The following is a 26,727-nucleotide window of genomic DNA, read 5'->3' as shown; positions in this document are numbered from 1 at the left end:
GTCAATCAAAGTCGTGAAGAGGGCACAACAGCGCCTCTGGGGTCAATCAAAGTCGTGAAGAGGGCACACAGCCTGGGTTCGATCCCGAGAGACCAATGAGTCAGTGCACAATTGGCCCAGCGTCGTCTGGGTTAGGGGAGAGTTTGGCCAGCCAGGATGTCCTTGTCCCATCGCGCTCTAGCGACTCCTGTGGGCGCCAGTTGTAATGTGTTTCCTCCGACACATTGGTGCTGCTGGCTTCCGGGTTAAGCGAGCAGTGTGGCTTGGCAGGGCCAAAAAAAAGGGGTAAAAAATGTACAATCAAATCAAATTTATTTATATAGCCCTTCGTACATCAGCTGATATCTCAGTGCTGTACAGAAATCCAGCCTAAAACCCCAAACAGCAAGCAATGTAGGTGTAGAAGCACGGTGGCTAGGAAAAACTCCCTAGAAAGGCCAAAACCTCGGAAGAAACCTAGAGAGGAACCAGGATATGTGGGGTGGCCAGTCCTCTTCTGGCTGTGCCGGGTGGAGATTATAACAGAACATGGCCAAGATGTTCAAATGTTCATAAATGACCAGCATGGTCAAATAATAATAATTACAGGCAGAACAGTTGAAACTGGAGCAGCAGCACGGCCAGGTGGGCTGGGGACAGCAAGGAGTCATCATGTCAGGTAGTCCGGAGGCATGGCCCTTGGGCTCAGGTCCTCCGAGAGAGACAAAGAAAGAAAGAAAGAGAGAATTAGAGAGCGCATACTTAAATTCACACAGGACACCGGATAGGACAGGAGAAGTACTCCAGATATAACAAACTGACCCTAGCCCCCGACACATAAACTACTGCAGCATAAATAATGGAGGCTGAGACAAAAACACACACAAAAAAACAGGTGCACCATTGAGAGCACCTGGTTATACAGGTGCACCATTGAGAGCATCTTGACTGACTGCATCACCGCCTGGTATGGCAACTGCTCGGCATAGGACCGCAAGGTCCTTCTGTAGCTCAGTTGGTAGAGCATGGCGCTTGTAACGCCAGGGTAGTGGGTTCGATTCCCGGGACCACCCATACGTAGAATGTATGCACACATGACTGTAAGTCGCTTTGGATAAAAGCGTCTGCTAAATGGCATATATTATATATTATTATATTAAGGCGCTAGATGCTTCCACTTCACAATAACAGCCCTTACAGTTGGCCGGGGCAGCTCTAGCAAGGTAGAAATTTGACGAACCGACTTGTTGGAAAGGTGGCATCCCATGACGGTGCCACGTTGAAAGTCACTGAGTTCTTCAGTACGGGCTATTCTACTGCGAAATGTTTGTCTATGGAGATTGCATGGCTGTGTGCTCGATTTTATACACCTGTCAGCAACGGATGTGGCTGAAATAGCCAAATCCACTCATTTGAAGGGGTGTCCACATATACTTTTGGCCATGTAGTGAAGCTCATCATTCACCACATCTACAGTTTAAAGCACAAAAATGTGCTCCAATGTTTAGACTGTTTGCTGTCAAGCTACCCAGGTTGCTGAAAAAGGGTCCTGTGCTGTCCACTAGATTTTACGTCACGCAAGAAACATCGTCTGAAAGACCCACATTCCCAATCACGGTCGGTTGTGATACAGCCTGGAATCGAATCATGGTCTGTAGTGACACCTCTAGCACTGAGATACAGTGCCTTAGACCGCTGTGATACAGCCTGGAATCGAACCAGGGTGTCTGTAGTGCCTTACACCGATGTGATACAGCCAGGAATCGAACCAGGGTGTCTGTAATGCCTTAGACCGATGTGATACAGCCAGGAATCAAACCAGGGTATCTGTAGTGACGCCTCTAGCACTAAGATGCTGTGCCTTATTCCACTGCACCACTCGGAAGCCCATCATTCACCACCAGAAGCCCAATTCACCACCAGCCCATCATTCACCACCAGAAGCCCATCATTCACCACCAGAAGCCCATCATTCACCACCAGAAGCCCATCATTCACCACCAGAAGCCCATCATTCACCACCAGAAGCCCATCATTCACCACCAGAAGCCCATCATTCACCACATCATTCACCACCGGAAGCCAATCATTCACCACCAGAAGCCCATCATTCACCACCAGAAGCTCATCATTCACCACCAGAAGCCCATCATTCACCACCAGAAGCCCATCATTCACCACCAGAAGCCCATCATTCACCACCAGAAGCCCATCATTCACCACCAGAAGCCCATCATTCACCACCAGAAGCCCATCATTCACCACCAGAAGCCCATCATTCACCACTCGGAAGCCCATCATTCACCACCAGAAGCCCATCATTCACCACCAGAAGCCCATCATTCACCACCAGAAGCCCATCATTCACCACCAGAAGCCCATCATTCACCACCAGAAGCCCATCATTCACCACCAGAAGCCCATCATTCACCACCAGAAGCCCATCATTCACCACCAGAAGCCCATCATTCACCACCAGAAGCCCATCATTCACCACCAGAAGCCCATCATTCACCACATCATTCACCACCGGAAGCCAATCATTCACCACCAGAAGCCCATCATTCACCACCAGAAGCTCATCATTCACCACCAGAAGCCCATCATTCACCACCAGAAGCCCATCATTCACCACCAGAAGCCCATCATTCACCACCAGAAGCCCATCATTCACCACCAGAAGCCCATCATTCACCACCAGAAGCCCATCATTCACCACCAGAAGCCCATCATTCACCACCGGAAGCTCGTCATTCACCACCAGAAGCCCATCATTCACCACCAGAAGCTCATCATTCACCACCAGAAGCCCGTCATTCACCACCAGAAGCCCATCATTCACCACCAGAAGCTCATCATTCACCACCAGAAGCCCATCATTCACCACCAGAAGCCCATCATTCACCACCAGAAGCCAATCATTCACCACCAGAAGCTCATCATTCACCACCGGAAGCTCGTCATTCACCACCAGAAGCCCATCATTCACCACCAGAAGCTCATCATTCACCACCAGAAGCTCATCATTCACCACCAGAAGCCCATCATTCACCACCAGAAGCTCATCATTCACCACCAGAAGCTCATCATTCACCACCAGAAGCTCATCATTCACCACCAGAAGCTCATCATTCACCACCAGAAGCCCATCATTCACCACCAGAAGCCCATCATTCACCACCAGAAGCCCATCATTCACCACCAGAAGCCCATCATTCACCACCAGAAGCCCATCATTCACCACCAGAAGCACATCATTCACCACCAGAAGCCCATCATTCACCACCAGAAGCTCATCATTCACCACCGGAAGCTCGTCATTCACCACCAGAAGCCCGTCATTCACCACCAGAAGCTCATCATTCACCACCAGAAGCCCATCATTCACCACCAGAAGCCCATCATTCACCACCAGAAGCCCATCATTCACCACCAGAAGCCCATCATTCACCACCAGAAGCCCATCATTCACCACCAGAAGCCCATCATTCACCACCAGAAGCCCATCATTCACCACCAGAAGCCCATCATTCACCACCAGAAGCTCATCATTCACCACCAGAAGCTCATTTTTTTTTTTTTTTCATTCACCACCAGAAGCCCATCATTCACCACCAGAAGCCCATCATTCACCACCAGAAGCCCATCATTCACCACCAGAAGCCCATCATTCACCACCAGAAGCCCATCATTCACCACCAGAAGCTCATCATTCACCACCAGAAGCCAATCATTCACCACCAGAAGCCCATCATTCACCACCAGAAGTCCATCATTCACCACCAGAAGCCCATCATTCACCACCAGAAGCCCATCATTCACCACCAGAAGCCCATCATTCACCACCAGAAGCCCATCATTCACCACCAGAAGCCCATCATTCACCACTAGAAGCCCATCATTCACCACCAGAAGCTCATCATTCACCACCAGAAGCTCATCATTCACCACCAGAAGCCCATCATTCACCACCAGAAGCCCATCATTCACCACCAGAAGCTCATCATTCACCACCAGAAGCCCATCATTCACCACCAGAAGCCCATCATTCACCACCGGAAGCTAATTTGAAAGAAAACCAACTGCATATTTAAATAATAGTTACATGTAATGAATGTTTTGTTCTTACCTGGTTTTGTGCCAGTAGGCTGTGGGTTATTCTGACAGCAGCTAGATGACAGGAAGCAAACCAGTCGTTTCACTTCGCAAATCTCCCCATGTGAAATAATGAGTTGTATACATAATAAGCCCCGGTAAAATATTAGTCTCCTCTCCAGTGGAACTTAAACAACACGATGTCAAGTTGATATGCCGCTTCAATGTATTCGTACCACATATCAACTTAAAGATGCACTATGTGCAGAAATCTTTCCACCATTTTCCTGGCTCCTAAATTCTAGTAGTTCGCCTAATTTCAGTTTAATTTCACAATGACAAGCAGTCATTGTGTAGAGAATCATTGTCCCATCTGAACCATCTAAACCACTAATGAAATATAGAAATATATTTTACACAACCAAATAGTGTTCAGCTGTTTTGAAGCTGGTGGACTACAGACACCCTGGTTCGATTCCCAATTAAAAAGATACACAAACTAAACTTCAGAACAGGGAAGCATAGAAATTGCACACATGGAACAGATCTACCGCTTCTTGGACTTTCTTTCAATGAGACTGACAGATCTATAACGCATATTTCTGTGTGAATGTGTGTCAGGTTTGCCCCCCCCAAAAAAAGTGACACGTTGTAGCTTTAAAATAGAATGTCATTATATCACCAAGAAAATGCAAGGAATCAAAAATGTGGCAAAGTGACACGTCTCAAATTTCCAGGGAGCACAAAAAGAGCTTAGAATAGCAGAACATAGAGAGGTACCAGGCTATGAGGGGTGGCCAGTCCTCTTCTGGTTGTGCCGGGTGGAGATTATAACAGAATATGGCCAAGATGTTCAAATGTTCATAAATGACCAGCATGGTCGAATAATAATAAGGCAGAACAGTTGAAACTGGAGCAGCATTTGGTTTACAAAGAGTTGCCTCTTTTGTGACGAGAAACGACTTTGCAACACTGCGCTACGCTCTGAATCTTCAGTCTCCGTGAAGCTTGTGGCAAACCTGAAGTAAGCAACGTGACGTCCTTCACAGTGACTCGGATGTTCAGTTGTGCTCAGCTCAACGCCGTGGTCGCTGTTGTACGTTTTGAGGGCTGAATGGAGCACATCGAAGACGTGTGAAACTTACTCGTCAGTTGTAAGTGTCCCAATCGCGTGCCAATCAATTACTAACTTTTGAGTGGCGCGAATAGTAGAGACGCTTGAGAGAAGAGGACGGTCACATGTGTTTGTAAAGCACAGGTCCCGAGTTCGAGTCAGGTAGGTGTCTATAATCAGGGAAAGTGGTAATCACTAAGTAAGCAGCGTGACGTTCTTTACTCGGATACATTCACACTGACATAGCCTGCTTCACATTCAGTTATTATTTTGAAATGAAAAACACAGATGTATTTTTGGTCCATTTTATACAACTTGATTTAATGTGGCATAAACAAAAGCACAACATTTTGCGGTACAATATATGAGACAAGTGTGGGATTATTTGTGGGGTTTTCTGTGTGAATGTGTGTCAGGTTTGCACAAAAACGTTACACATTGTAGCTTTAAAATAGAATGTCATTAACTTAAAGTATATTTGATGGGATATATTAGTTTCTACACTGGAACAGCGGTAAGGCATCTTCACTGTATGTATTACGTCATGGTTTTTCAGGTGCCCTAACTGGTTAAAACTAACTGGTTAAAAAAACTGACTGGTTAAAACTGACTGGTTAAAACTAACTGGTTAAAACTGACTGGTTAAAACTGACTGGTTAAAACTGACTGGTTAAAACTAACTGGTTAACAATATACAATTTCATACTAGGAGCATTGCTAACGTTTCTCTATGGTGTGGATTCTTTCATGTTCTTTCAATTGCCTTAATGAGGTAAACCTCTTTACGCACAGGGAGCATTGGTAAGGCTTCTCTCCTGTGTGTATTCTCTCGTGCATTTTCAGGTTCCCCAACTTTGTAAAACTCTTTCCGCACTGAGAACAGTGATGAGGCTTCTCGCCCGTGTGTATTCTCTTATGCATTTTTAGACTCCCTAACTCTGTAAAGCTCTTTCCACACAGGGAGCAGTGGAAAGGCTTCTCCCCTGTGTGTGTCCTCTCATGTTTTTTCAGGTTGCTTAACTCTGTAAAACTCTTTCCACACAGGGAGCAGCGGAAAGGCTTCTCCCCTGTGTGTATTCTCTTATGTATTTTCAGGCTCCCCAACTCTGTAAAAGTCTTTCCACACTGACAGCAGTGATGAGGCTTCTCGCCTGTGTGTGTCCGCTCGTGCCTTTTCATGTTGCCTAACTCTGTAAAACTCTTCCCGCACAGTGAGCAGTGGAAAGGCTTCTCTCCTGTGTGTGTTCTCTCGTGTGATTTCAGGTACCCTAACTTGGTAAAACTCATTCCACATTGAGAGCATTCGTAAGGCTTCTCTCCTGTGTGTGTTCTCTCGTGTATTTTTAGGTTCCCTAACTGGGTGAAACTCTTCCCACACTGGGAGCAGTGATGAGGCTTCTCTCCTGTGTGTGTCCTCTCATGTCTTCTCAGGTTTCCTAACTTGGTAAAACTCTTCCTGCAGTTGGAACAGTCGTGTCTTTTGCTGGTTTGGACGTCTCTGGTTCCTCTGAGTCTGATCTTTCTCCTGCCAAAGACAAACAGAGGGTTTATTTAAACAGAGAGACCTGATTAAACACTAATTGAAAACACTATTGAACTTCACTGTTGTTATGCAAATCATTTGTGGCATAAGTAAACATTTCAGGTCAAACAGTCTTATAAAACATCTACCAGAATTAGTTTGAAAAGGTATTAGAAACAGGTTGAAAATGGATTGGAAATAGGCTGAGAAGGGATTAGAAACAGTCTCAAAAGGGATTGGAAACAGTCTCAAAATGGATTGGAAACAGTCTCAAAAGGGATTGGAAACAGTCTCAAAGGGGATTGGAAACAGTCTCAAAAGGGATTGGAAACAGTCTCAAAGGGGATTGGAAACAGTCTCAAAGGGGATTGGAAACAGTCTCAAAGGGGATTGGAAACAGTCTCAAAGGGGATTGGAAACAGTCTCAAAGGGGATTGGAAACAGTCTCAAAGGGGATTGGAAACAGTCTCAAAGGGGATTGGAAACAGTCTCAAAGGGGATTGGAAACAGTCTCAAAAGGGATTGGAAACAGTCTGAAAAGGGATTGGAAACCGTCTGAAAAGGGATTGGAAACCGTCTGAAAAGGGATTGGAAACAGGCTGAAAAGGGATTGGAAACCGTCTGAAAAGGGATTGGAAACCGTCTGAAAAGGGATTGGAAACAGTCTGAAAAGGGATTGGAAACAGTCTGAAAAGGGATTGGAAACAGTCTCAAAGGGGATTGGAAACAGTCTCAAAGGGGATTGGAAACAGTCTCAAAAGGGGATTGGAAACAGTCTCAAAGGGGATTGGAAACAGTCTGAAAAGGGATTGGAAACAGTCTGAAAAGGGATTGGAAACAGTCTCAAAAGGGATTGGAAACCGTCTCAAAGGGGATTGGAAACAGGCTGCATCAATTCAATCATGTTGAAGTAAATTCCCCTGACAACTATTATACTTAGTTTCAGATACTCTATTTTCCTTCTGTAAGTTTAAAGAGATTCTCCTTTACTTTTGAATACTTTTTCCCCCCTGAAAGTAGTGCTCACTATCCAAATGTGGTCCCTGGAAAATCAAGTACTACGTCACATGTAGATTTGTGCACCACGTCATTACTCTCCCTCTGCTCTGCTGATGAGGCCCATGATGAGCCTCTTGCTAGCCGTCACTCACATGGCGAGGGACTGTGGCTCATTACTCTCCCTCTGCTCTGGGCCCATTATGAGCCTCTTGCTAGCCGTCACTCACATGGCGAGGGACTATAGCTCATTACTCTCCCTCTGCTCTGCTGATGAGGCCCATGATGAGCCTCTTGCTAGCCGTCACTCACATGGCGAGGGACTGTGGCTCATTACTCTCCCTCTGCTCTGCTGTGGGCCCATGATGAGCCTCTTGCTAGCCGGCATTCACATGGCCAGAGACTGTAGCTCATTACTCCCCCTCTGCTCTGCTGATGAGGCCCATGATGAGCCTCTTGCTAGCCGGCATTCACATGGCCAGAGACTGTAGCTCATTACTCCCCCTCTGCTCTGCTGATGAGGCCCATGATGAGCCTCTTGCTAGCCGTCACTCACATGGCGAGGGACTGTGGCTCATTACTCTCCCTCTGCTCTGCTGTGGGCCCATGATGAGCCTCTTGCTAGCCGTCACTCACATGGCCAGGGACTGTAGCTCATTACTCTCCCTCTGCTGTGGGCCCATGATGAGCCTCTTGCTAGCCGTCACTCACATGGCGAGGGACTATAGCTCATTACTCCCCCTCTGCTCTGCTGATGAGGCCCATGATGAGCCTCTTGCTAGCCGTCACTCACATGGCGAGGGACTGTGGCTCATTACTCTCCCTCTGCTCTGCTGTGGGCCCATGATGAGCCTCTTGCTAGCCGTCACTCACATGGCGAGGGACTGTGGCTCATTACTCTCCCTCTGCTCTGCTGTGGGCCCATGATGAGCCTCTTGCTAGCCGTCACTCACATGGCCAGGGACTGTAGCTCATTACTCTCCCTCTGCTGTGGGCCCATGATGAGCCTCTTGCGAGCCGTCACTCACATGGCCAGGGACTGTAAGCTAATTTGTTGAACTTGAATTGCTCAGGGGCTGGACCACGAGGGGGAAAATGTAGGGAAAATGTCGCAGCACAAGTTCCAGAGAAAGTGTCACTTTCAAACTAGAGATTTCCGTGGCTAATTGAGGTAAAATATTAATTCTGCATGTATGAACTACACATTGGCACATCCAGCCCAAAGAGGAAGGTTTAGAAAAGGGCTTTAAGAAAGTAGTGGCAGTGCCTTGTCATTTTGTCACAAAAAAATACAAACAGATCATTAAAATATTTTGAGGACGGTGGATAATATAAGTTCATATAAGTAACAAGTAAAAGTAGACCTAACAATAACGTATAGTGTTTTAACTGATATTAAATAGTTTTTATAAATTATTTAGTGATTAAAAATTATTATGTTACCCCACCCCCAAGCCTTTTATTTCCATTTGCTGTAACCAGCCCCCCAAGCCTTTTATTTCCATTTGCTGTAACCAGCCCCCCCCAAGCCTTTTATTTCCATTTGCTGTAACCAGCCCTCCCCCAAGCCTTTTATTTCCATTTGCTGTAACCAGCCCTCCCCCTCACTGAGCACCGACGGACACCAGACATCCATGGACCTGGAAATACAGTATAGCAGGCAGAGCACACTAGAGTACCGTTAACTTTACTGCAGTTTACTCTACTTTACTGCACTCTACTGCATTGCACTCTACTTTACGGCACTCTACTTTACGGCACTCTACTTTACGGCACTCTACTTTACGGCACTCTACTTTACGGCACTCTACTTTACTGTAGAAGCAGAAGATTTGGTTGTTTAGCTATCTGTAAGAGGCTTCCAGGAGAATCTGGAAACGCAGCCACTTCCTGAATGTAAAAGTGTTTTTTTTAAAGCAGGTTCCAATGGCAGATTGAGCCTTTAACATGTTTTACACAGTACTGAATAACATGTTCACGTGTAGGACTTCAGTTGAAGAACTCTTCAACACGACACATTAGTTCAACAACTTCAGTGTTTGTGCCCCTGTTTTTTAAAGACGGTTCCCACTGTAGCTTCTTTTACCAAATACTGGGGTATTTACACAAAAAAACTGAACAGTCAGAAGCCAGAAGTGAAATAAAATTACATTTCACCTTACTGAGTTGGTGAGCCCACTTTCTCTCTGCTTTCAAAATAAAAGTTATTACTTTTTTTGTGCACGTATGGCACACTTGCAGGACTTTTATTTTGACAAAAGCAGCTGTACTCACTGGTGATCATCAGATCTTGTTCAGTCTCCTCCTCCTCTCCTTCCTCTTCCTCTCTAGAAGGCTCCTCCTCTTTTTTCAATATAATATCTTCCTCCTTTTTGATTCTGAAAGCTTCTACCTCCTCCTCTTCCACTGTGAAAGCCTCATCTTCCTCCTTTTTAATTCTGAAAGCTTCTACCTCCTCCTCTTCCACTGTGACAGCCTCTATCCACTCTTCCTCTTTTACCCCAAACGTTTCTTTCTCCTCTTTCACTGTAACATCCTCCTCCTCCTCTTTTATCGTTTTGAAAGCCCCTTCCCCTCCTTGCATGGTAAAATCCTCGTCTTCCTCTTTTACGACAATGTTCAGCCCCAGAGCTTCTTTCTCCGTCCAACAGACCTCCCCTTCTTTAGCAGAGTAGCTTACTGAGCTCATGGTCGGGGATTTTAGCTAGCTAGCTAGCTAGTTAGCATTAGCGACTAGCTTAGTGCTAGTTTGACTATCAATTTCAACAAATAGTTAACTTAAACGTAATTAACAAACGTTACCAGATACGTAAACAGAATTGGGTTTAAAACACAGAGTATTATATCCAAAATGGGATAAGGCGCTTCAGTGTTTCGCTTTTCTGTTGTCTAGCAAGCTACCGAAGTGGTTAAATTAGCAGCTTTGTTGTTGAAGTGTGCCGTTCCGTCCACTAGATTATGCGTCACTCTAGAAGCATTCACCTGAAACTCAGAACGCCATCTGCTGACTGGAGTGGGTAACGCAGTTTAGAAAAATATTCACGACATTGTTTATTCTGGCCGACAATGTCATAAAAAAAAAAACATTTGATCCTTTGCAAAGATAATCCATCCACCTGACAGGTCAAATAGATTTAGATGCAAACTGGATGTCATAAGGTGTATGCACCAATTTGTAAGTCATAAGAGCGTCTGCTAAATGACTTAAATGTAAATGTAAAATGTAAATACAGTGAAAACAGAGAAATCAACCACAGAGAGACAGATTTCTCTGTTTTCACGTTATTTTGATTTAGCTTTCTGTCTTGTTTTGTCTCTATAATGTGTGTTGTGACTTTGTTAAATGCACTTTAAATAAATTGTGATTTGATCTAGATGGGGAAAAGAAACAAACATATATGTTTTAAACAATTACTATTCTAGTATTCATTCATAATGTACATACTCATATTCACGTCTCAGTCTGCACAGAGGAAAGTATTGGCTCTACTTAGAAGTCAGACAAAACATTGTGCTAATTTTGAAAATATTTTTTTATGACATTGTTGGCCAGAATAAACCATTTAGTTTATGTTTATACTTTTTTTTTACAATCAGCACCTGTGTTTCCTCTGACATTTTGGAGTAATACTGATGGTAACAATCATGAGGAAGTGAATGTTTTTCGTGTCAACAAAATGTTCTCGGAACACGGAACCTCAACACATTTTCAGTCACCTTTATCTTGACGACTGGAAACACAAATTAACTCAATTAAATTAAACAACTAAATTCAAGAGGTTTCAAGGTTAAAATAAAACTCACATTATTATTTGTCAATCTTGCCTCATCGAAAAACGGGCTTGGGAGAGGCGAAGGTCGAGTCATGCGTCCTCTGAAAGATGACCCCGCCAACCGCACTTTTTAACTCCCGCCCGCTTAACCCGGAAGCCAGCTGCGCCAATGTGTCAGAGGAAACACCGTTCAACTGACGACATATGTCAGCCTGCAGAACTCCACAAGGAGTCATAGAGCGCAATGAGCCAAGTAAAGCCCTCCCCTAACCCGGAAGACGCTGTGCCAATTGTGCTCCGCCCTATGGGACTCCCGGTCACGGCCGGTTGTGACACAGTCTGGCTCTGTAGAGACAACTCAAGCACTGCGATGCAGTGCCATGCCTTAGACGGCTGCGCCGATCAGGAGACCCCAAGAAATGCACATTCTATTCATTCATTTAATAATGAACATTTAGCAATGTCCAAATAATTGATTTACATATCAATTAAAACAGTACATAACAGACTGAGTTCAATTCTAAAAGTATCTGGTTTTAAATGCACAGTGGTGGAAAAAGTACTCAATTGTCATACTTGAGTAAAAATTCCAAGGAAAATTAAATGCTATGCATCAAATTCCTGATATTAAGCAAACCAGACGGCACACTTTTCTTGTTTATAAAAATGTACGGACAACCAGGGGCTCCAACACTAAGACATCGTTTAGAAAACACAGTATTTGTGTTTGAGTCCACCAGATCTGAGGCTGACAACGCATTTATATAGATAAATGTATGAACTGCCTGAGCAGTTTCCAATAGGAAAGCATCCAATAGGAACGCATCCAATAGGAACGCATCCAATAGGAACGCATCCAATAGGAACGCATCCAATAGGAAAGCATCCAATAGGAAAGCATCCAATAGGAACGCATCCAATAGGAAAGCATCCAATAGGAAAGCATCCAATAGGAAAGCATCCAATAGGAAAGCATCCAATAGGAAAGCATCCAATAGGAAAGCATCCAATAGGAAAGCATTCAATAGGAAAGCATCCAATAGGAAAGCATTCAATAGGAAAGCATCCAATAGGAAAGCATTCAATAGGAAAGCATCCAATAGGAAAGCATCAATAGGAAAGCATCAATAGGAAAGCATCCAATAGGAAAGCATCCAACAGGAAAGCATCAATAGGAAAGCATCCAACAGGAAAGCATCCAATAGGAAAGCATCAATAGGAAAGCATCCAATAGGAAAGCATTCAATAGGAAAGCATCCAAAAGCATCAGGAAAGCATCAATAGGAAAGCATCCATCAATAGGAAAGCATCCAATAGGAAAGCATCCAATAGGAAAGCATCCAATAGGAAAGCATCAATAGGAAAGCATCCAATAGGAAAGCATTCAATAGGAAAGCATCCAATAGGAAAGCATTCAATAGGAAAGCATCCAATAGGAAAGCATTCAATAGGAAAGCATCCAATAGGAAAGCATTCAATAGGAAAGCATCAATAGGAAAGCATTCAATAGGAAAGCATCCAATAGGAAAGCATCAATAGGAAAGCATCCAATAGGAAAGCATCCAATAGGAAAGCATCCAATAGGAAAGCAAATAGCATCCAATAGGAAAGCATCCAATAGGAAAGCATTCAATCATCAATAGGAAAGCATCCAATAGGAAAGCATCCAATAGGAAAGCATTCAATCATCAATAGGAAAGCATTCAATAGGAAAGCATCAATAGGAAAGCATCCAATAGGAAAGCATCCAATAGGAAAGCATCCAATAGGAAAGCATCCAATAGGAAAGCATTCAATAGGAAAGCATCCAATAGGAAAGCATTCAATAGGAAAGCATCCAATAGGAAAGCATTCAATAGGAAAGCATCCAATAGGAAAGCATTCAATAGGAAAGCATCCAATAGGAAAGCATCCAATAGGAAAGCATCCAATAGGAAAGCATCCAATAGGAAAGCATCCAATAGGAAAGCATCCAATAGGAAAGCATCCAATAGGAAAGCATCCAATAGGAAAACATCCAATAGGAAAGCATTCAATAGGAAAGCATCCAATAGGAAAGCATCCAATAGGAAAGCATCCAATAGGAAAGCATTCAATAGGAAAGCATCCAATAGGAAAGCATCCAATAGGAAAGCATCCAATAGGAAAGCATCCAATAGGAAAGCATCCAATAGGAAAGCATCCAATAGGAAAGCATCCAATAGGAAAGCATCCAATAGGAAAGCATCCAATAGGAAAGCATCCAATAGGAAAGCATCCAATAGGAAAGCATCCAACAGGAAAGCATCCAATAGGAAAGCATCCAATAGGAAAGCAGCCAATAGGAAAGCATCCAATAGGAAAGCATCCAATAGGAAAGCATCCAATAGGAAAGCATCCAATAGGAAAGCATCCAATAAAAGCATAGGAAAGCATCAATAGGAAAGCAAATAGGAAAGCATCCAATAGGAAAGAAAGCATCCAATAGGAAAGCATTCAATAGGAAAGCATCCAATAGGAAAGCATTCAATAGGAAAGCATCCAATAGGAAAGCATTCAATAGGAAAGCATCAATAGGAAAGCATCCAATAGGAAAGCATCCAATAGGAAAGCATTCAATAGGAAAGCATCCAATAGGAAAGCATTCAATAGGAAAGCATCCAATAGGAAAGCATTCAATAGGAAAGCATTCAATAGGAAAGCATCAATAGGAAAGCATCCAATAGGAAAGCATCCAATAGGAAAGCATCCAATAGGAAAGCATCAATAGGAAAGCATCCAATAGGAAAGCATCAATAGGAAAGCATTCAATAGGAAAGCATCCAATAGGAAAGCATTCAATAGGAAAGCATCCAATAGGAAAGCATTCAATAGGAAAACATCCAATAGAAAGCAAATAGGAAAGCATCCAATAGGAAAGCATCAATAGGAAAGCATCCAATAGGAAAGCATTCAATAGGAAAGCATCCAATAGCATTCAATAGGAAAACATCCAATAGGAAAGCATTCAATAGGAAAGCATCCAATAGGAAAGCATCAATAGGAAAGCATCAATAGGAAAGCATCCAATAGGAAAGCATTCAATAGGAAAGCATCCAATAGGAAAGCATCCAATAGGAAAGCATTCAATAGGAAAGCATCCAATAGGAAAGCATTCAATAGGAAAGCATCCAATAGGAAAGCATCCAATAGGAAAGCATCCAATAGGAAAGCATTCAATAGGAAAGCATCCAATAGGAAAGCATCTAATAGGAAAGCATTCAAAACATAACGAGTAGTTTTGGGTGTCAGTATGGAGTAAAAAGTACGTTATTTTCTTTAGGAACGTAATCAAATCAAATGTTATTCGTCACAGAATACAGTGAAATGCTGACTGACAAGCCTGTAACCAACAATGTGGAGGCTATATACAGGGGGTACCAGTACAGAGTCAATGTGGAGGCTATATACAGGGGTACCAGTACAGAGTCAATGTGGAGGCTATATACAGGGGTACCAGTACAGAGTCAATGTGGAGGCTATATACAGGGGGTACCAGTACAGAGTCAATGTGGAGGCTATATACAGGGGTACCAGTACAGAGTTAATGTGGAGGCTATATACAGGAGATACCAGTACAGAGTCAATGTGGAGGCTATATACAGGGGTACCAGTACAGAGTCAATGTGGAGGCTATATACAGGGGGTACCAGTACAGAGTTAATGTGGATGCTATATACAGGAGATACCAGTACAGAGTCAATGTGGAGGCTATATACAGGGGTACCAGTACAGAGTCAATGTGGAGGCTATATACAGGGGGTACCAGTACAGAGTCAATGTGGAGGCTATATACAGGGGGTACCAGTACAGAGTCAATGTGGAGGCTATATACAGGGGTACCAGTACAGAGTCAATGTGGAGGCTATATACAGGGGTACCAGTACAGAGTCAATGTGGAGACTATATACAGGGGTACCAGTACAGAGTCAATGTGGAGGCTATATACAGGGGTTACCAGTACAGAGTCAATGTGGAGACTATATACAGGAGGTACCAGTACAGAGTCAATGTGGAGGCTATATACAGGAGGTACCAGTACAGAGTCAATGTGGAGGCTATATACAGGAGGTACCAGTACAGAGTCAATGTGGAGGCTATATACAGGAGGTACCAGTACAGAGTCAATGTGGAGGCTATATACAGGAGGTACCAGTACAGAGTCAATGTGGAGGCTATATACAGGAGGTACCAGTACAGAGTCAATGTGGAGGCTATATACAGGGGGTACCAGTACAGAGTCAATGTGGAGGCTATATACAGGGGTACCAGTACAGAGTCAATGTGGAGGCTATATACAGGAGGTACCAGTACAGAGTCAATGTGGAGGCTATATACAGGGGATACCAGTACAGAGTCAATGTGGAGGCTATATACAGGGGGTACCAGTACAGAGTCAATGTGGAGGCTATATACAGGAGGTACCAGTACAGAGTCAATGTGGAGGCTATATACAGGAGGTACCAGTACAGAGTCAATGTGGAGGCTATATACAGGGGTACCAGTACAGAGTCAATGTGGAGGCTATATACAGGAGGTACCAGTACAGAGTCAATGTGGAGGCTGTATACAGGGGGTACCAGTACAGAGTCAATGTGGAGGCTATATACAGGGGGTACCAGTACAGAGTCAATGTGGAGGCTATATACAGGAGGTACCAGTACAGAGTCAATGTGGAGGCTATATACAGGGGTACCAGTACAGAGTCAATGTGGAGGCTATATACAGGGGGTACCAGTACAGAGTCAATGTGGAGGCTATATACAGGAGGTACCAGTACAGAGTCAATGTGGAGGCTATATACAGGGGTTACAAGTACAGAGTCAATGTGGAGACTATATACAGGAGATACCAGTACAGAGTCAATGTGGAGGCTATATACAGGGGGTACCAGTACAGAGTCAATGTGGAGGCTATATACAGGAGGTACCAGTACAGAGTCAATGTGGAGGCTATATACAGGAGGTACCAGTACAGAGTCAATGTGGAGGCTATATACAGGAGGTACCAGTACAGAGTCAATGTGGAGGCTATATACAGGGGTACCAGTACAGAGTCAATGTGGAGGCTATATACAGGGGTACCAGTACAGAGTCAATGTGGAGGCTATATACAGGAGGTACCAGTACAGAGTCAATGTGGAGGCTATATACAGGGGTACCAGTACAGAGTCAATGTGGAGGCTATATACAGGAGGTACCAGTACAGAGTCAATGTGGAGGCTATATACAGGAGGTACCAGTACAGAGTCAATGTGGAGGCTATATACAGGGGTACCAGTACAGAGTCAATGTGGAGGCTATATACAGGAGGTACCAGTACAGAGTCAATGTGGAGGCTATATACAGGGGGTACCAGTACAGAGTCAATGTGGAGGCTATATACAGGGGTACCAGTACAGAGTCAATGTGGAGGCTATATACATGAGGTACCAGTACAGAGTCAATGTGGAGGCTATATACAGGGGGTACCAGTACAGAGTCAATGTTGAGGCTATATACAGGAGGTACCAGTACAGAGTCAATGTGGAGGCTATATACAGGGGTACCAGTACAGAGTCAATGTGGAGGCTATATACAGGAGGTACCAGTACAGAGTTAATGTGGAGGCTATATACAGGAGGTACCAGTACAGAGTCAATGTGGAGGCTATATACAGGAGGTACCAGTACAGAGTTAATGTGGAGGCTATATACAGGAGGTACCAGTACAGAGTTAATGTGGAGGCTATATACAGGAGGTACCAGTACAGAGTTAATGTGGAGGCTATATACAGGAGGTACCAGTACAGAGTCAATGTGGAGACTATATACAGGAGATACCAGTACAGAGTCAATGTGGAGGCTATATACAGGGGGTACCAGTACAGGGTCAATGTGGAGGCTATATACAGGGGTACCAGTACAGAGTCAATGTGGAGGCTATATACAGGGGGTACCAGTACAGAGTTAATGTGGAGGCTGTATACAGGAGGTACCAGTACAGAGTCAATGTGGAGACTATATACAGGAGATACCAGTACAGAGTCAATGTGGAGGCTATATACAGGGGGTACCAGTACAGGGTCAATGTGGAGGCTATATACAGGGGTACCAGTACAGAGTCAATGTGGAGGCTATATACAGGGGTACCAGTACAGAGTCAATGTGGAGGCTATATACAGGGGTACCAGTACAGAGTCAATGTTAATCAAGGTAATTGAAATAATATGTACATTTAGGTTAAAGTGATGCATAGACAATAAACAGAGAATAGAAGCGGCGTAAAGGGGACGACAACCTTGAAACACAGATGATTTGTGACACATTCACACAGTGTTTATGAAGGCCTTAAGAACCCTTTATAAGCTGTAGGTCATTTATCTTTGTTTCATAGTACTGTTTATTCTTCTTTTTTTTCAGTTTTAGTCACATGACTTCAGTAGCCAATCGGCTGTGCAGTCAGACTTATTTGTCATTCCTTTTGCCTCATCCCTCTCAACCATACCATTTTTCAATTCCTCATCAATCCACAAGGTTTGGACAGTATTTCTACAGTCGTTTTTTTAATGGGGTGCGTGCTTATTAGTAACTGGGATATGAAATGTCATAAATGTGTCAAGGGCAAAGTCTGGTTGCTCCACATTACACACCACAGACCAGCAGAGTCTGGTTGCTCCTCATTACACACCACAGACCAGCAGAGTCTGGTTGCTCCTCATTACACACCACAGACCAGCAGAGTCTGGTTGCTCCTCATTACACACCACAGACCAGCAGAGTCTGGTTGCTCCTCATTACACACCACAGACCAGCAGAATCTGGTTGCTCCTCATTACACACCACAGACCAGCAGAGTCTGGTTGCTCCTCATTACACACCACAGACCAGCAGAATCTGGTTGCTCCTCATTACACACCACAGACCAGCAGAGTCTGGTTGCTCCACATTACACACCACAGACCAGCAGAGTCTGGTTGCTCCTCATTACACACCACAGACCAACAGAGTCTGGTTGCTCCTCATTACACACCACAGGCCAACAGAGTCTGGTTGCTCCTCATTACACACCACAGGCCAACAGAGTCTGGTTGCTCCTCATTACACACCACAGACCAACAAATATTATTCACATCTTCAACATAGGAATCACTACAATACCTCTTGTATGACCTCTTATACACCATGTTAGGCCCAGCCTCTAGTTTTCCTACATATGGCTCCTATATTGTGATCAATACATCCGATGGATTTGGATACTGCTTTCAAACAAATTTATGCAGAATTAGTAAAGATGTGATCAATACATGTGGATGATTTCATTCCTGTGCTGTTTGTAACGACCCTGGTAGGTTGACTGATAACCTGAACCAGGAGACAGACACTAGTTACAGTTGGAAGAGTATTCCTGAGTGGACAGCTTGATGAAAACCCGTAAATATTTAGTCACCCAGAAAATATACCTCTGTTGACATCGCATACATTACCAAGTATTTCACACATGTTTTATCCAGATACTGACTGTTAGCACTTGGTGATCTATAGCAGCTTCCCACCAGAATGGACTTTAGGTGAGGCAGGTGAACCTGTAGCCATATTACTTCCACAGCATTTCACATTAGATCGTCTCTGAGCATAACAGGAATATAACTGAGTATAAACAGAGACACCACCCCCATTGGAATTTCTGTCTCTTCTATAGAGGTCGTAACCACGCATTGCTACACTTGGTTCATCAAAAGGTATTCTCTAAGTGAGTTTCAGAGAAAGTATATGAATGTTGTCTGTTACTAGCTACACGTGTCAACGTGGACTATTTGTAGCACTTGTCTCAGATTCGAATTGTTACAAGCATTTCGCTACACCCGCAATAACATCTGCCAAACAAGGGCACTGCGTTCATCCACCTCTGGCCTGCTCGCCTCCCTACCACTGAGGAAGTACAGTTCCCGCTCAGCCCAGTCAAAACTGTTCGCTGCTCTGGCCCCCCAATGGTGGAACAAACTCCCTCACGACGCCAGGACAGCGGAGTCAATCACCACCTTCCGGAGACACCTGAAACCCCACCTCTTCAAGGAATACCTAGGATAGGGTAAGTAATCCGTCTCACCCCCCCCCCCCTAAAAAGATTTAGATGCACTATTGTAAAGTGGCTGTTCCACTGGATGTCATAAGGTGTATGCACCAATTTGTAAGTCGCTCTGGATAAGAGCGTCTGCTAAATGACTTAAATGTAAAATGTAAATGCTAAACACGTGTATGTGACAAATAAAATTTGATTTGGGAAGTAGACATGCTAATGTTATTAATGTTAGTGCAGGGTGATATGATACATCAAATAAAATTAGATTTGGGAAGTAGACATGCTCATGTTATTAATGTTAGTGCAGGGTGATATGATACATCAAATAAAATTTGATTTGGGAAGTAGACATGCTCATGTTATTAATGTTAGTGCAGGGTGATATGCACACAGTGGACTTCTTACGATGGCAAACCGTCTCAATGTTAATAGTATAATTCTGGTTTATAGGCACATGATTGCTGCATACAATAGCTGTTGAATTTACAGAGGCACTCAGGGGGAGTTGGAGGAACATAAATTGCATAAGGGAATAGAGAGTGATTTATTATAAACAATGTGATTTAACGTGGCATAACCAAAAACACAAATTCTCAGTCAAAAACACTAAGTCAGAACACAGCCTCTCTATTCTCTCATGTGACTTCTGGTCCTCTGACTGGGAACATATCTTTCCACAATGAGAGCAGTGGTATGTCTTCTCCTCCAGAGTGTCTTCTCTTATGCATTTTCAGGCTCCCTAACTGAGTAAAACTATTTCCACAATGAGAGCAGTGGTATGTCTTCTCCTCCAGAGTGTCTTCTCTTATGCATTTTCAGGCTCCCTAACTGAGTAAAACTATTTCCACAGTGGGATCAGTGGTAGGGCTTTTCACATGTGTGTGTGTCCTCTTGTGTCTTTTCAGGCTCCGTAACTGAGTAAAGCTCTTTCCACAGTGGGAGCAGTGGAAAGACTTTTCCTCTTTGTGTGTCATCTCATGTGAGTTTAGGTACTGTGATCGCAAAAATCTCTTTTCACACTTGGAGCATTGGTAGGGCTTTTCTCCAGTGTGTATTCCTTCATGCCTATTCAGGTTTCCTATCTGGGTAAAACTCTGATCACACTGGGAACATTGGAAAGGCTTCTCTCCTGTGTGTACTGTCTTGTGTGTTTTCAGGCTACCCAACTGAGTAAATCTCTTTCCACACTGAGAGCAGTGGTATGGTCCTGCTGGTTTGGGCGTCTCTGGTTCCCCTAAAGGACTCTTCTTGTTGTCAGAGTGAGAGTCTGGTCTCTCTCCTGCCAAAGACAGAGTATTTGGTTAAACAGAGAGACCTGAATGAAGCCTCCATTAAATAAAAATGTCTTCCTATTATGTTTAATCTGGACTATATCCTTCAATAACTATATCCTTCAATAACCTATTTTGTTGCCTTACAACCTGGAATTAAAATGGATTTTGTATAATTTGATTGACACAACATGCCTACCACCATGAAGATGCAACACTTTTTTTTTGTGAAATAAACAAGAAACAAGACAAAAAACAGAAAAATTGAGCATAACTATTCACCCCCCCAAAGTCAACACTTTGTAGAGCCACCTTTTGCAGCAATTACAGCTGCAAGTCTCTTGGGGTATATCTCTATATTTGGCACATCTAGCCACTGGGATTTTTGCCCATTTTTCATGGTTAAACTTCTCTAGCTCCTTCAAGTTCCGCTGGTGTACAGCAATCTTTAAAGTCATACCACAGATTCTCAATTGGATTGAATACTTGGCTTTGACTAGGCCATTCCAAGACATTTAAAAATGTTTCATTACTGCTAGTTCAACGAGAGTTGAGTTTTTTGCCCCGTTTGTAAACCAGTACTCAACTTAATCCGATCTTCTGTCTCCTCTTCCTCCACCCCCAATACGTCTTCCTCCTCCTCTTTTATTGAGATAGCCTCCTCTTCCACTCCAAAATGGTTCTTCCTCTTCTTTGAACGTAACATCCTCCTCTTTTTCAACGTGAGAGCCTCCTCTGCCTCTTCCTCTCCAAAATGTTCCTTCTCTTCTTTCACTGTAACAGCCTCCTCTTCCTCCTGTTTTATTCTGAAAGCTTCTTCCTCTCCTTTCACTGTAATATTCTCCTCTTCTTCTTTTACAACAATGTTCAGTCCCAGAGCGTCTTTCTCCATAGAGCAGACCTCTTCTTTAGCAGGAGGGGAGTAGCTTAGTGAGCTCATGGTCAGGGACGTTGGCTAGTTAGCATTAGCGACAAGCCTTGTGCTAAACTCAGTATCAAACTTAACACGTTTTTTGAAAAGTTACCAAGCAAATTACTTTCAAGTAAACCAGTAGATACGTAAACATAGTTGTGTTTAAAACACCGAGATTAATATACGAAAAAAAATGCCAAAGAAACGTCAATATTTCTGTTTTTAGTTGGCTAGCGAGGTGGTTGAATCAATAGCCTTGTTGCTGTTGAAAAAGCGTCCCGTCCACTAGATTATACGTCACGCAAGAGGCATCAACTGGAAGACTTAAATCATCATCTTATCTGTTGGGAAAAAGTTTGGATGTTGCCACAAACATACCTACTTGTTAATAATATAATAATAATATATAATAATATATAATAATAATAATAATAATATAATATATGCCATTTAGCAGACGCTTTTATCCAAAGCGACTTACAGTCATGTGTGCATACATTCTACGTATGGGTGGTCCCGGGAATCGAACCCACTACCCTGGCGTTACAAGCGCCATGCTCTACCAACTGAGCTACAGAAGGACCACAAATTAAGGAAGTTTCCTTTAAAATTATTCATAAATATTATCCTGCCAACCACTATATGAAGAAGTTGAAAGGAAAACATCAACTCAAATTGCTCCTTTTGTAATGACCACCCAGAAACAGGTGTGCATCTTTTTTTGGCATTGTATGCATGTAAGAAAACTGTGGCAAGACATCAGTAGGTTTATAATTGAACACATTTATGAAGATTTTACACTATTGTGGAGAGATGTGCTGCTTGGATTATTTACATACAATAGAAATAAGCGGAATCATTTTTATGTAATTCATTTCATTACTCTTTTGGCCAAATTTCATATAAACAAATGTAAATTTACAAACAGAAAAACACATTTTCGTATCCTACAAAAATAAATTTAACTGTATTTTAAGACGGTTAAATGCTCTACTAACAAAAAAGCTGTAAGAATTGTAAGTATATGCATGTCCCTTAAGGTCCTTGTGTAATTGTAATGTGATATTGTACCTCCTAGCTCGATTGTCCATTGTTTGTAATCTATGTATGCTTGTGTTCCCTCATGTGCTTTATGTATTGTTTTGTTGTTAATAAAAAATTAAAAATTTTATTAAAAAAATACTTAAATCGCCATCTGCTGACTGGAGTGAGTAACGAAGTTTAGACAAATATTCACTACGTTGCTTATTCTGTCGTGAGTCATTGCAAAACAACCAGATCTCATGTTTTCTCTTACTTCTTACCAGTACGTTCCTCTATGCAATGACATCATGTTTTATTTATGTTTGTAGTACATTAAACACTTAGTTAACGTCCCTATAGTACATTACACACTTAGTTAACGTCCCTATAGTACATTACACACTTAGTTAACGTCCCTATAGTACATTACATACTTAGTTAATGTCCCTATAGTACATTACACACTTAGTTAACGTCCCTATAGTACATTACACACAAGTTAACGTCCCTATAGTACATTACACACAAGTTAACGTCCCTATAGTACATTACACACAAGTTAACGTCCTTATTGTACATTACACACAAGTTAACGTCCCTATAGTACATTACACACTTAGTTAACGTTCCTATAGTACATTACACACTTAGTTAACGTCCCTATAGTACATTACACACTTAGTTAACGTCCCTATAGTACATTACACACAAGTTAACGTCCCTATAGTACATTACACACTTAGTTAACATCCCTATAGTACATTACACACAAGTTAACGTCCTTATTGTACATTACACACAAGTTAACGTCCCTATAGTACATTACACACTTAGTTAACGTTCCTATAGTACATTACACACTTAGTTAACGTCCCTATAGTACATTACACACTTAGTTAACGTCCCTATAGTACATTACACACTTAGTTAACGTCCCTATAGTACATTACACACAAGTTAACGTCCCTATAGTACATTACACACTTAGTTAACGTCCCTATAGTACATTACACACTTAGTTAACGTCCCTATAGTACATTACACACTTAGTTAACGTCCCTATAGTACATTACACACAAGTTAACGTCCCTATAGTACATTACACACTTAGTTAACGTCCCTATAGTACATTACACACTTAGTTAACGTCCCTATAGTACATTACACACTTAGTTAACGTCCCTATAGTACATTACACACTTAGTTAACGTCCCTATAGTACATTACACACTTAGTTAACGTCCCTATAGTACATTACACACTTAGTTAACGTCCCTATAGTACATTACACACTTAGTTAACGTCCCTATAGTACATTACACACTTAGTTAACGTCCCTATAGTACATTACACACTTAGTTAACGCCCCTATAGTACATTACACACTTAGTTAACGTCCCTATAGTACATTACACACTTAGTTAACGTCCCTATAGTACATTACACACAAGTTAACGTCCCTATAGTACATTACACACTTAGTTAACGTCCCTATAGTACATTACACACTTAGTTAACGTCCCTATAGTACATTACACACAAGTTATCGTCCCTATAGTACATTACACACAAGTTAACGTCCCTATAGTACATTACACACTTAGTTAACGTCCCTATAGTACATTACACACTTAGTTAACGTCCCTATAGTACATTACACACTTAGTTAACGTCCCTATAGTACATTACACACTTAGTTAACGTCCCTATAGTACATTACACACAAGTTAACGTCCCTATAGTACATTACACACAAGTTAACGTCCCTATAGTACATTACACACTTAGTTAACGTCCCTATAGTACATTACACACAAGTTAACGTCCCTATAGTACATTACACACAAGTTAACGTCCCTATAGTACATTACACACTTAGTTAACGTCCCTATAGTACATTACACACAAGTTAACGTCCCTATAGTACATTACACACAAGTTAACGTCCCTATAGTACATTACACACTTAGTTAACGTCCCTATAGTACATTACACACTTAGTTAACGTCCCTATAGTACATTACACACTTAGTTAACGTCCCTATAGTACATTACACACTTAGTTAACGTCCCTATAGTACATTACACACAAGTTAACGTCCCTATAGTACATTACACACAAGTTAACGTCCCTATAGTACATTACACACTTAGTTAACGTCCCTATAGTACATTACACACAAGTTAACGTCCCTATAGTACATTACACACAAGTTAACGTCCCTATAGTACATTACACACTTAGTTAACGTCCCTATAGTACATTACACACTTAGTTAACGTCCCTATAGTACATTACACACTTAGTTAACGTCCCTATAGTACATTACACACAAGTTAACGTCCCTATAGTACATTACACACTTAGTTAACATCCCTATAGTACATTACACACAAGTTAACGTCCTTATTGTACATTACACACAAGTTAACGTCCCTATAGTACATTACACACTTAGTTAACGTTCCTATAGTACATTACACACTTAGTTAACGTCCCTATAGTACATTACACACTTAGTTAACGTCCCTATAGTACATTACACACAAGTTAACGTCCCTATAGTACATTACACACTTAGTTAACATCCCTATAGTACATTACACACAAGTTAACGTCCTTATTGTACATTACACACAAGTTAACGTCCCTATAGTACATTACACACTTAGTTAACGTTCCTATAGTACATTACACACTTAGTTAACGTCCCTATAGTACATTACACACTTAGTTAACGTCCCTATAGTACATTACACACTTAGTTAACGTCCCTATAGTACATTACACACAAGTTAACGTCCCTATAGTACATTACACACTTAGTTAACGTCCCTATAGTACATTACACACTTAGTTAACGTCCCTATAGTACATTACACACTTAGTTAACGTCCCTATAGTACATTACACACAAGTTAACGTCCCTATAGTACATTACACACTTAGTTAACGTCCCTATAGTACATTACACACTTAGTTAACGTCCCTATAGTACATTACACACTTAGTTAACGTCCCTATAGTACATTACACACTTAGTTAACGTCCCTATAGTACATTACACACTTAGTTAACGTCCCTATAGTACATTACACACTTAGTTAACGTCCCTATAGTACATTACACACTTAGTTAACGTCCTATAGTACATTACACACTTAGTTAACGCCCCTATAGTACATTACACACTTAGTTAACGTCCCTATAGTACATTACACACTTAGTTAACGTCCCTATAGTACATTACACACAAGTTAACGTCCCTATAGTACATTACACACTTAGTTAACGTCCCTATAGTACATTACACACTTAGTTAACGTCCCTATAGTACATTACACACAAGTTATCGTCCCTATAGTACATTACACACAAGTTAACGTCCCTATAGTACATTACACACTTAGTTAACGTCCCTATAGTACATTACACACTTAGTTAACGTCCCTATAGTACATTACACACTTAGTTAACGTCCCTATAGTACATTACACACTTAGTTAACGTCCCTATAGTACATTACACACTTAGTTAACGTCCCTATAGTACATTACACACAAGTTAACGTCCCTATAGTACATTACACACAAGTTAACGTCCCTATAGTACATTACACACTTAGTTAACGTCCCTATAGTACATTACACACTTAGTTAACGTCCCTATAGTACATTACACACTTAGTTAACGTCCCTATAGTACATTACACACTTAGTTAACGTCCCTATAGTACATTACACACAAGTTAACGTCCCTATAGTACATTACACACAAGTTAACGTCCCTATAGTACATTACACACTTAGTTAACGTCCCTATAGTACATTACACACAAGTTAACGTCCCTATAGTACATTACACACAAGTTAACGTCCCTATAGTACATTACACACTTAGTTAACGTCCCTATAGTACATTACACACTTAGTTAACGTCCCTATAGTACATTACACACTTAG

General features: G+C 42.1%; 1 protein-coding gene across 2 annotated transcripts; it reads right to left on the bottom strand.

The window, feature by feature from the left end:
• Positions 1-6,588: 6,588 nt before the first annotated feature.
• On the bottom strand, positions 6,589-10,635 carry LOC127929514 (X-linked retinitis pigmentosa GTPase regulator-interacting protein 1-like). 2 transcript variants are annotated; one of them, XM_052517386.1, is made up of 3 exons: positions 10,159-10,635; positions 9,981-10,098; positions 6,589-6,713 (listed from the first exon to the last, which is right to left on the bottom strand). In XM_052517386.1, exons 1-3 carry the CDS (start codon positions 10,393-10,395, stop codon positions 6,625-6,627), a joined length of 444 nt encoding a protein of 147 aa, XP_052373346.1. In that variant the 5' UTR covers positions 10,396-10,635; the 3' UTR covers positions 6,589-6,624. The 2 variants fall into 2 exon arrangements, with proteins under 2 accessions (XP_052373346.1, XP_052373345.1); XM_052517385.1 differs by having other exon boundaries at positions 9,981-10,635.
• Positions 10,636-26,727: the final 16,092 nt, after the last annotated feature.

This window comes from Oncorhynchus keta, unplaced genomic scaffold (assembly GCF_023373465.1).
Source record: "Oncorhynchus keta strain PuntledgeMale-10-30-2019 unplaced genomic scaffold, Oket_V2 Un_scaffold_7639_pilon_pilon, whole genome shotgun sequence".
NCBI lineage: Eukaryota > Metazoa > Chordata > Actinopteri > Salmoniformes > Salmonidae > Oncorhynchus > Oncorhynchus keta.
This window is presented reverse-complemented; position numbering and strand designations above follow the sequence as displayed.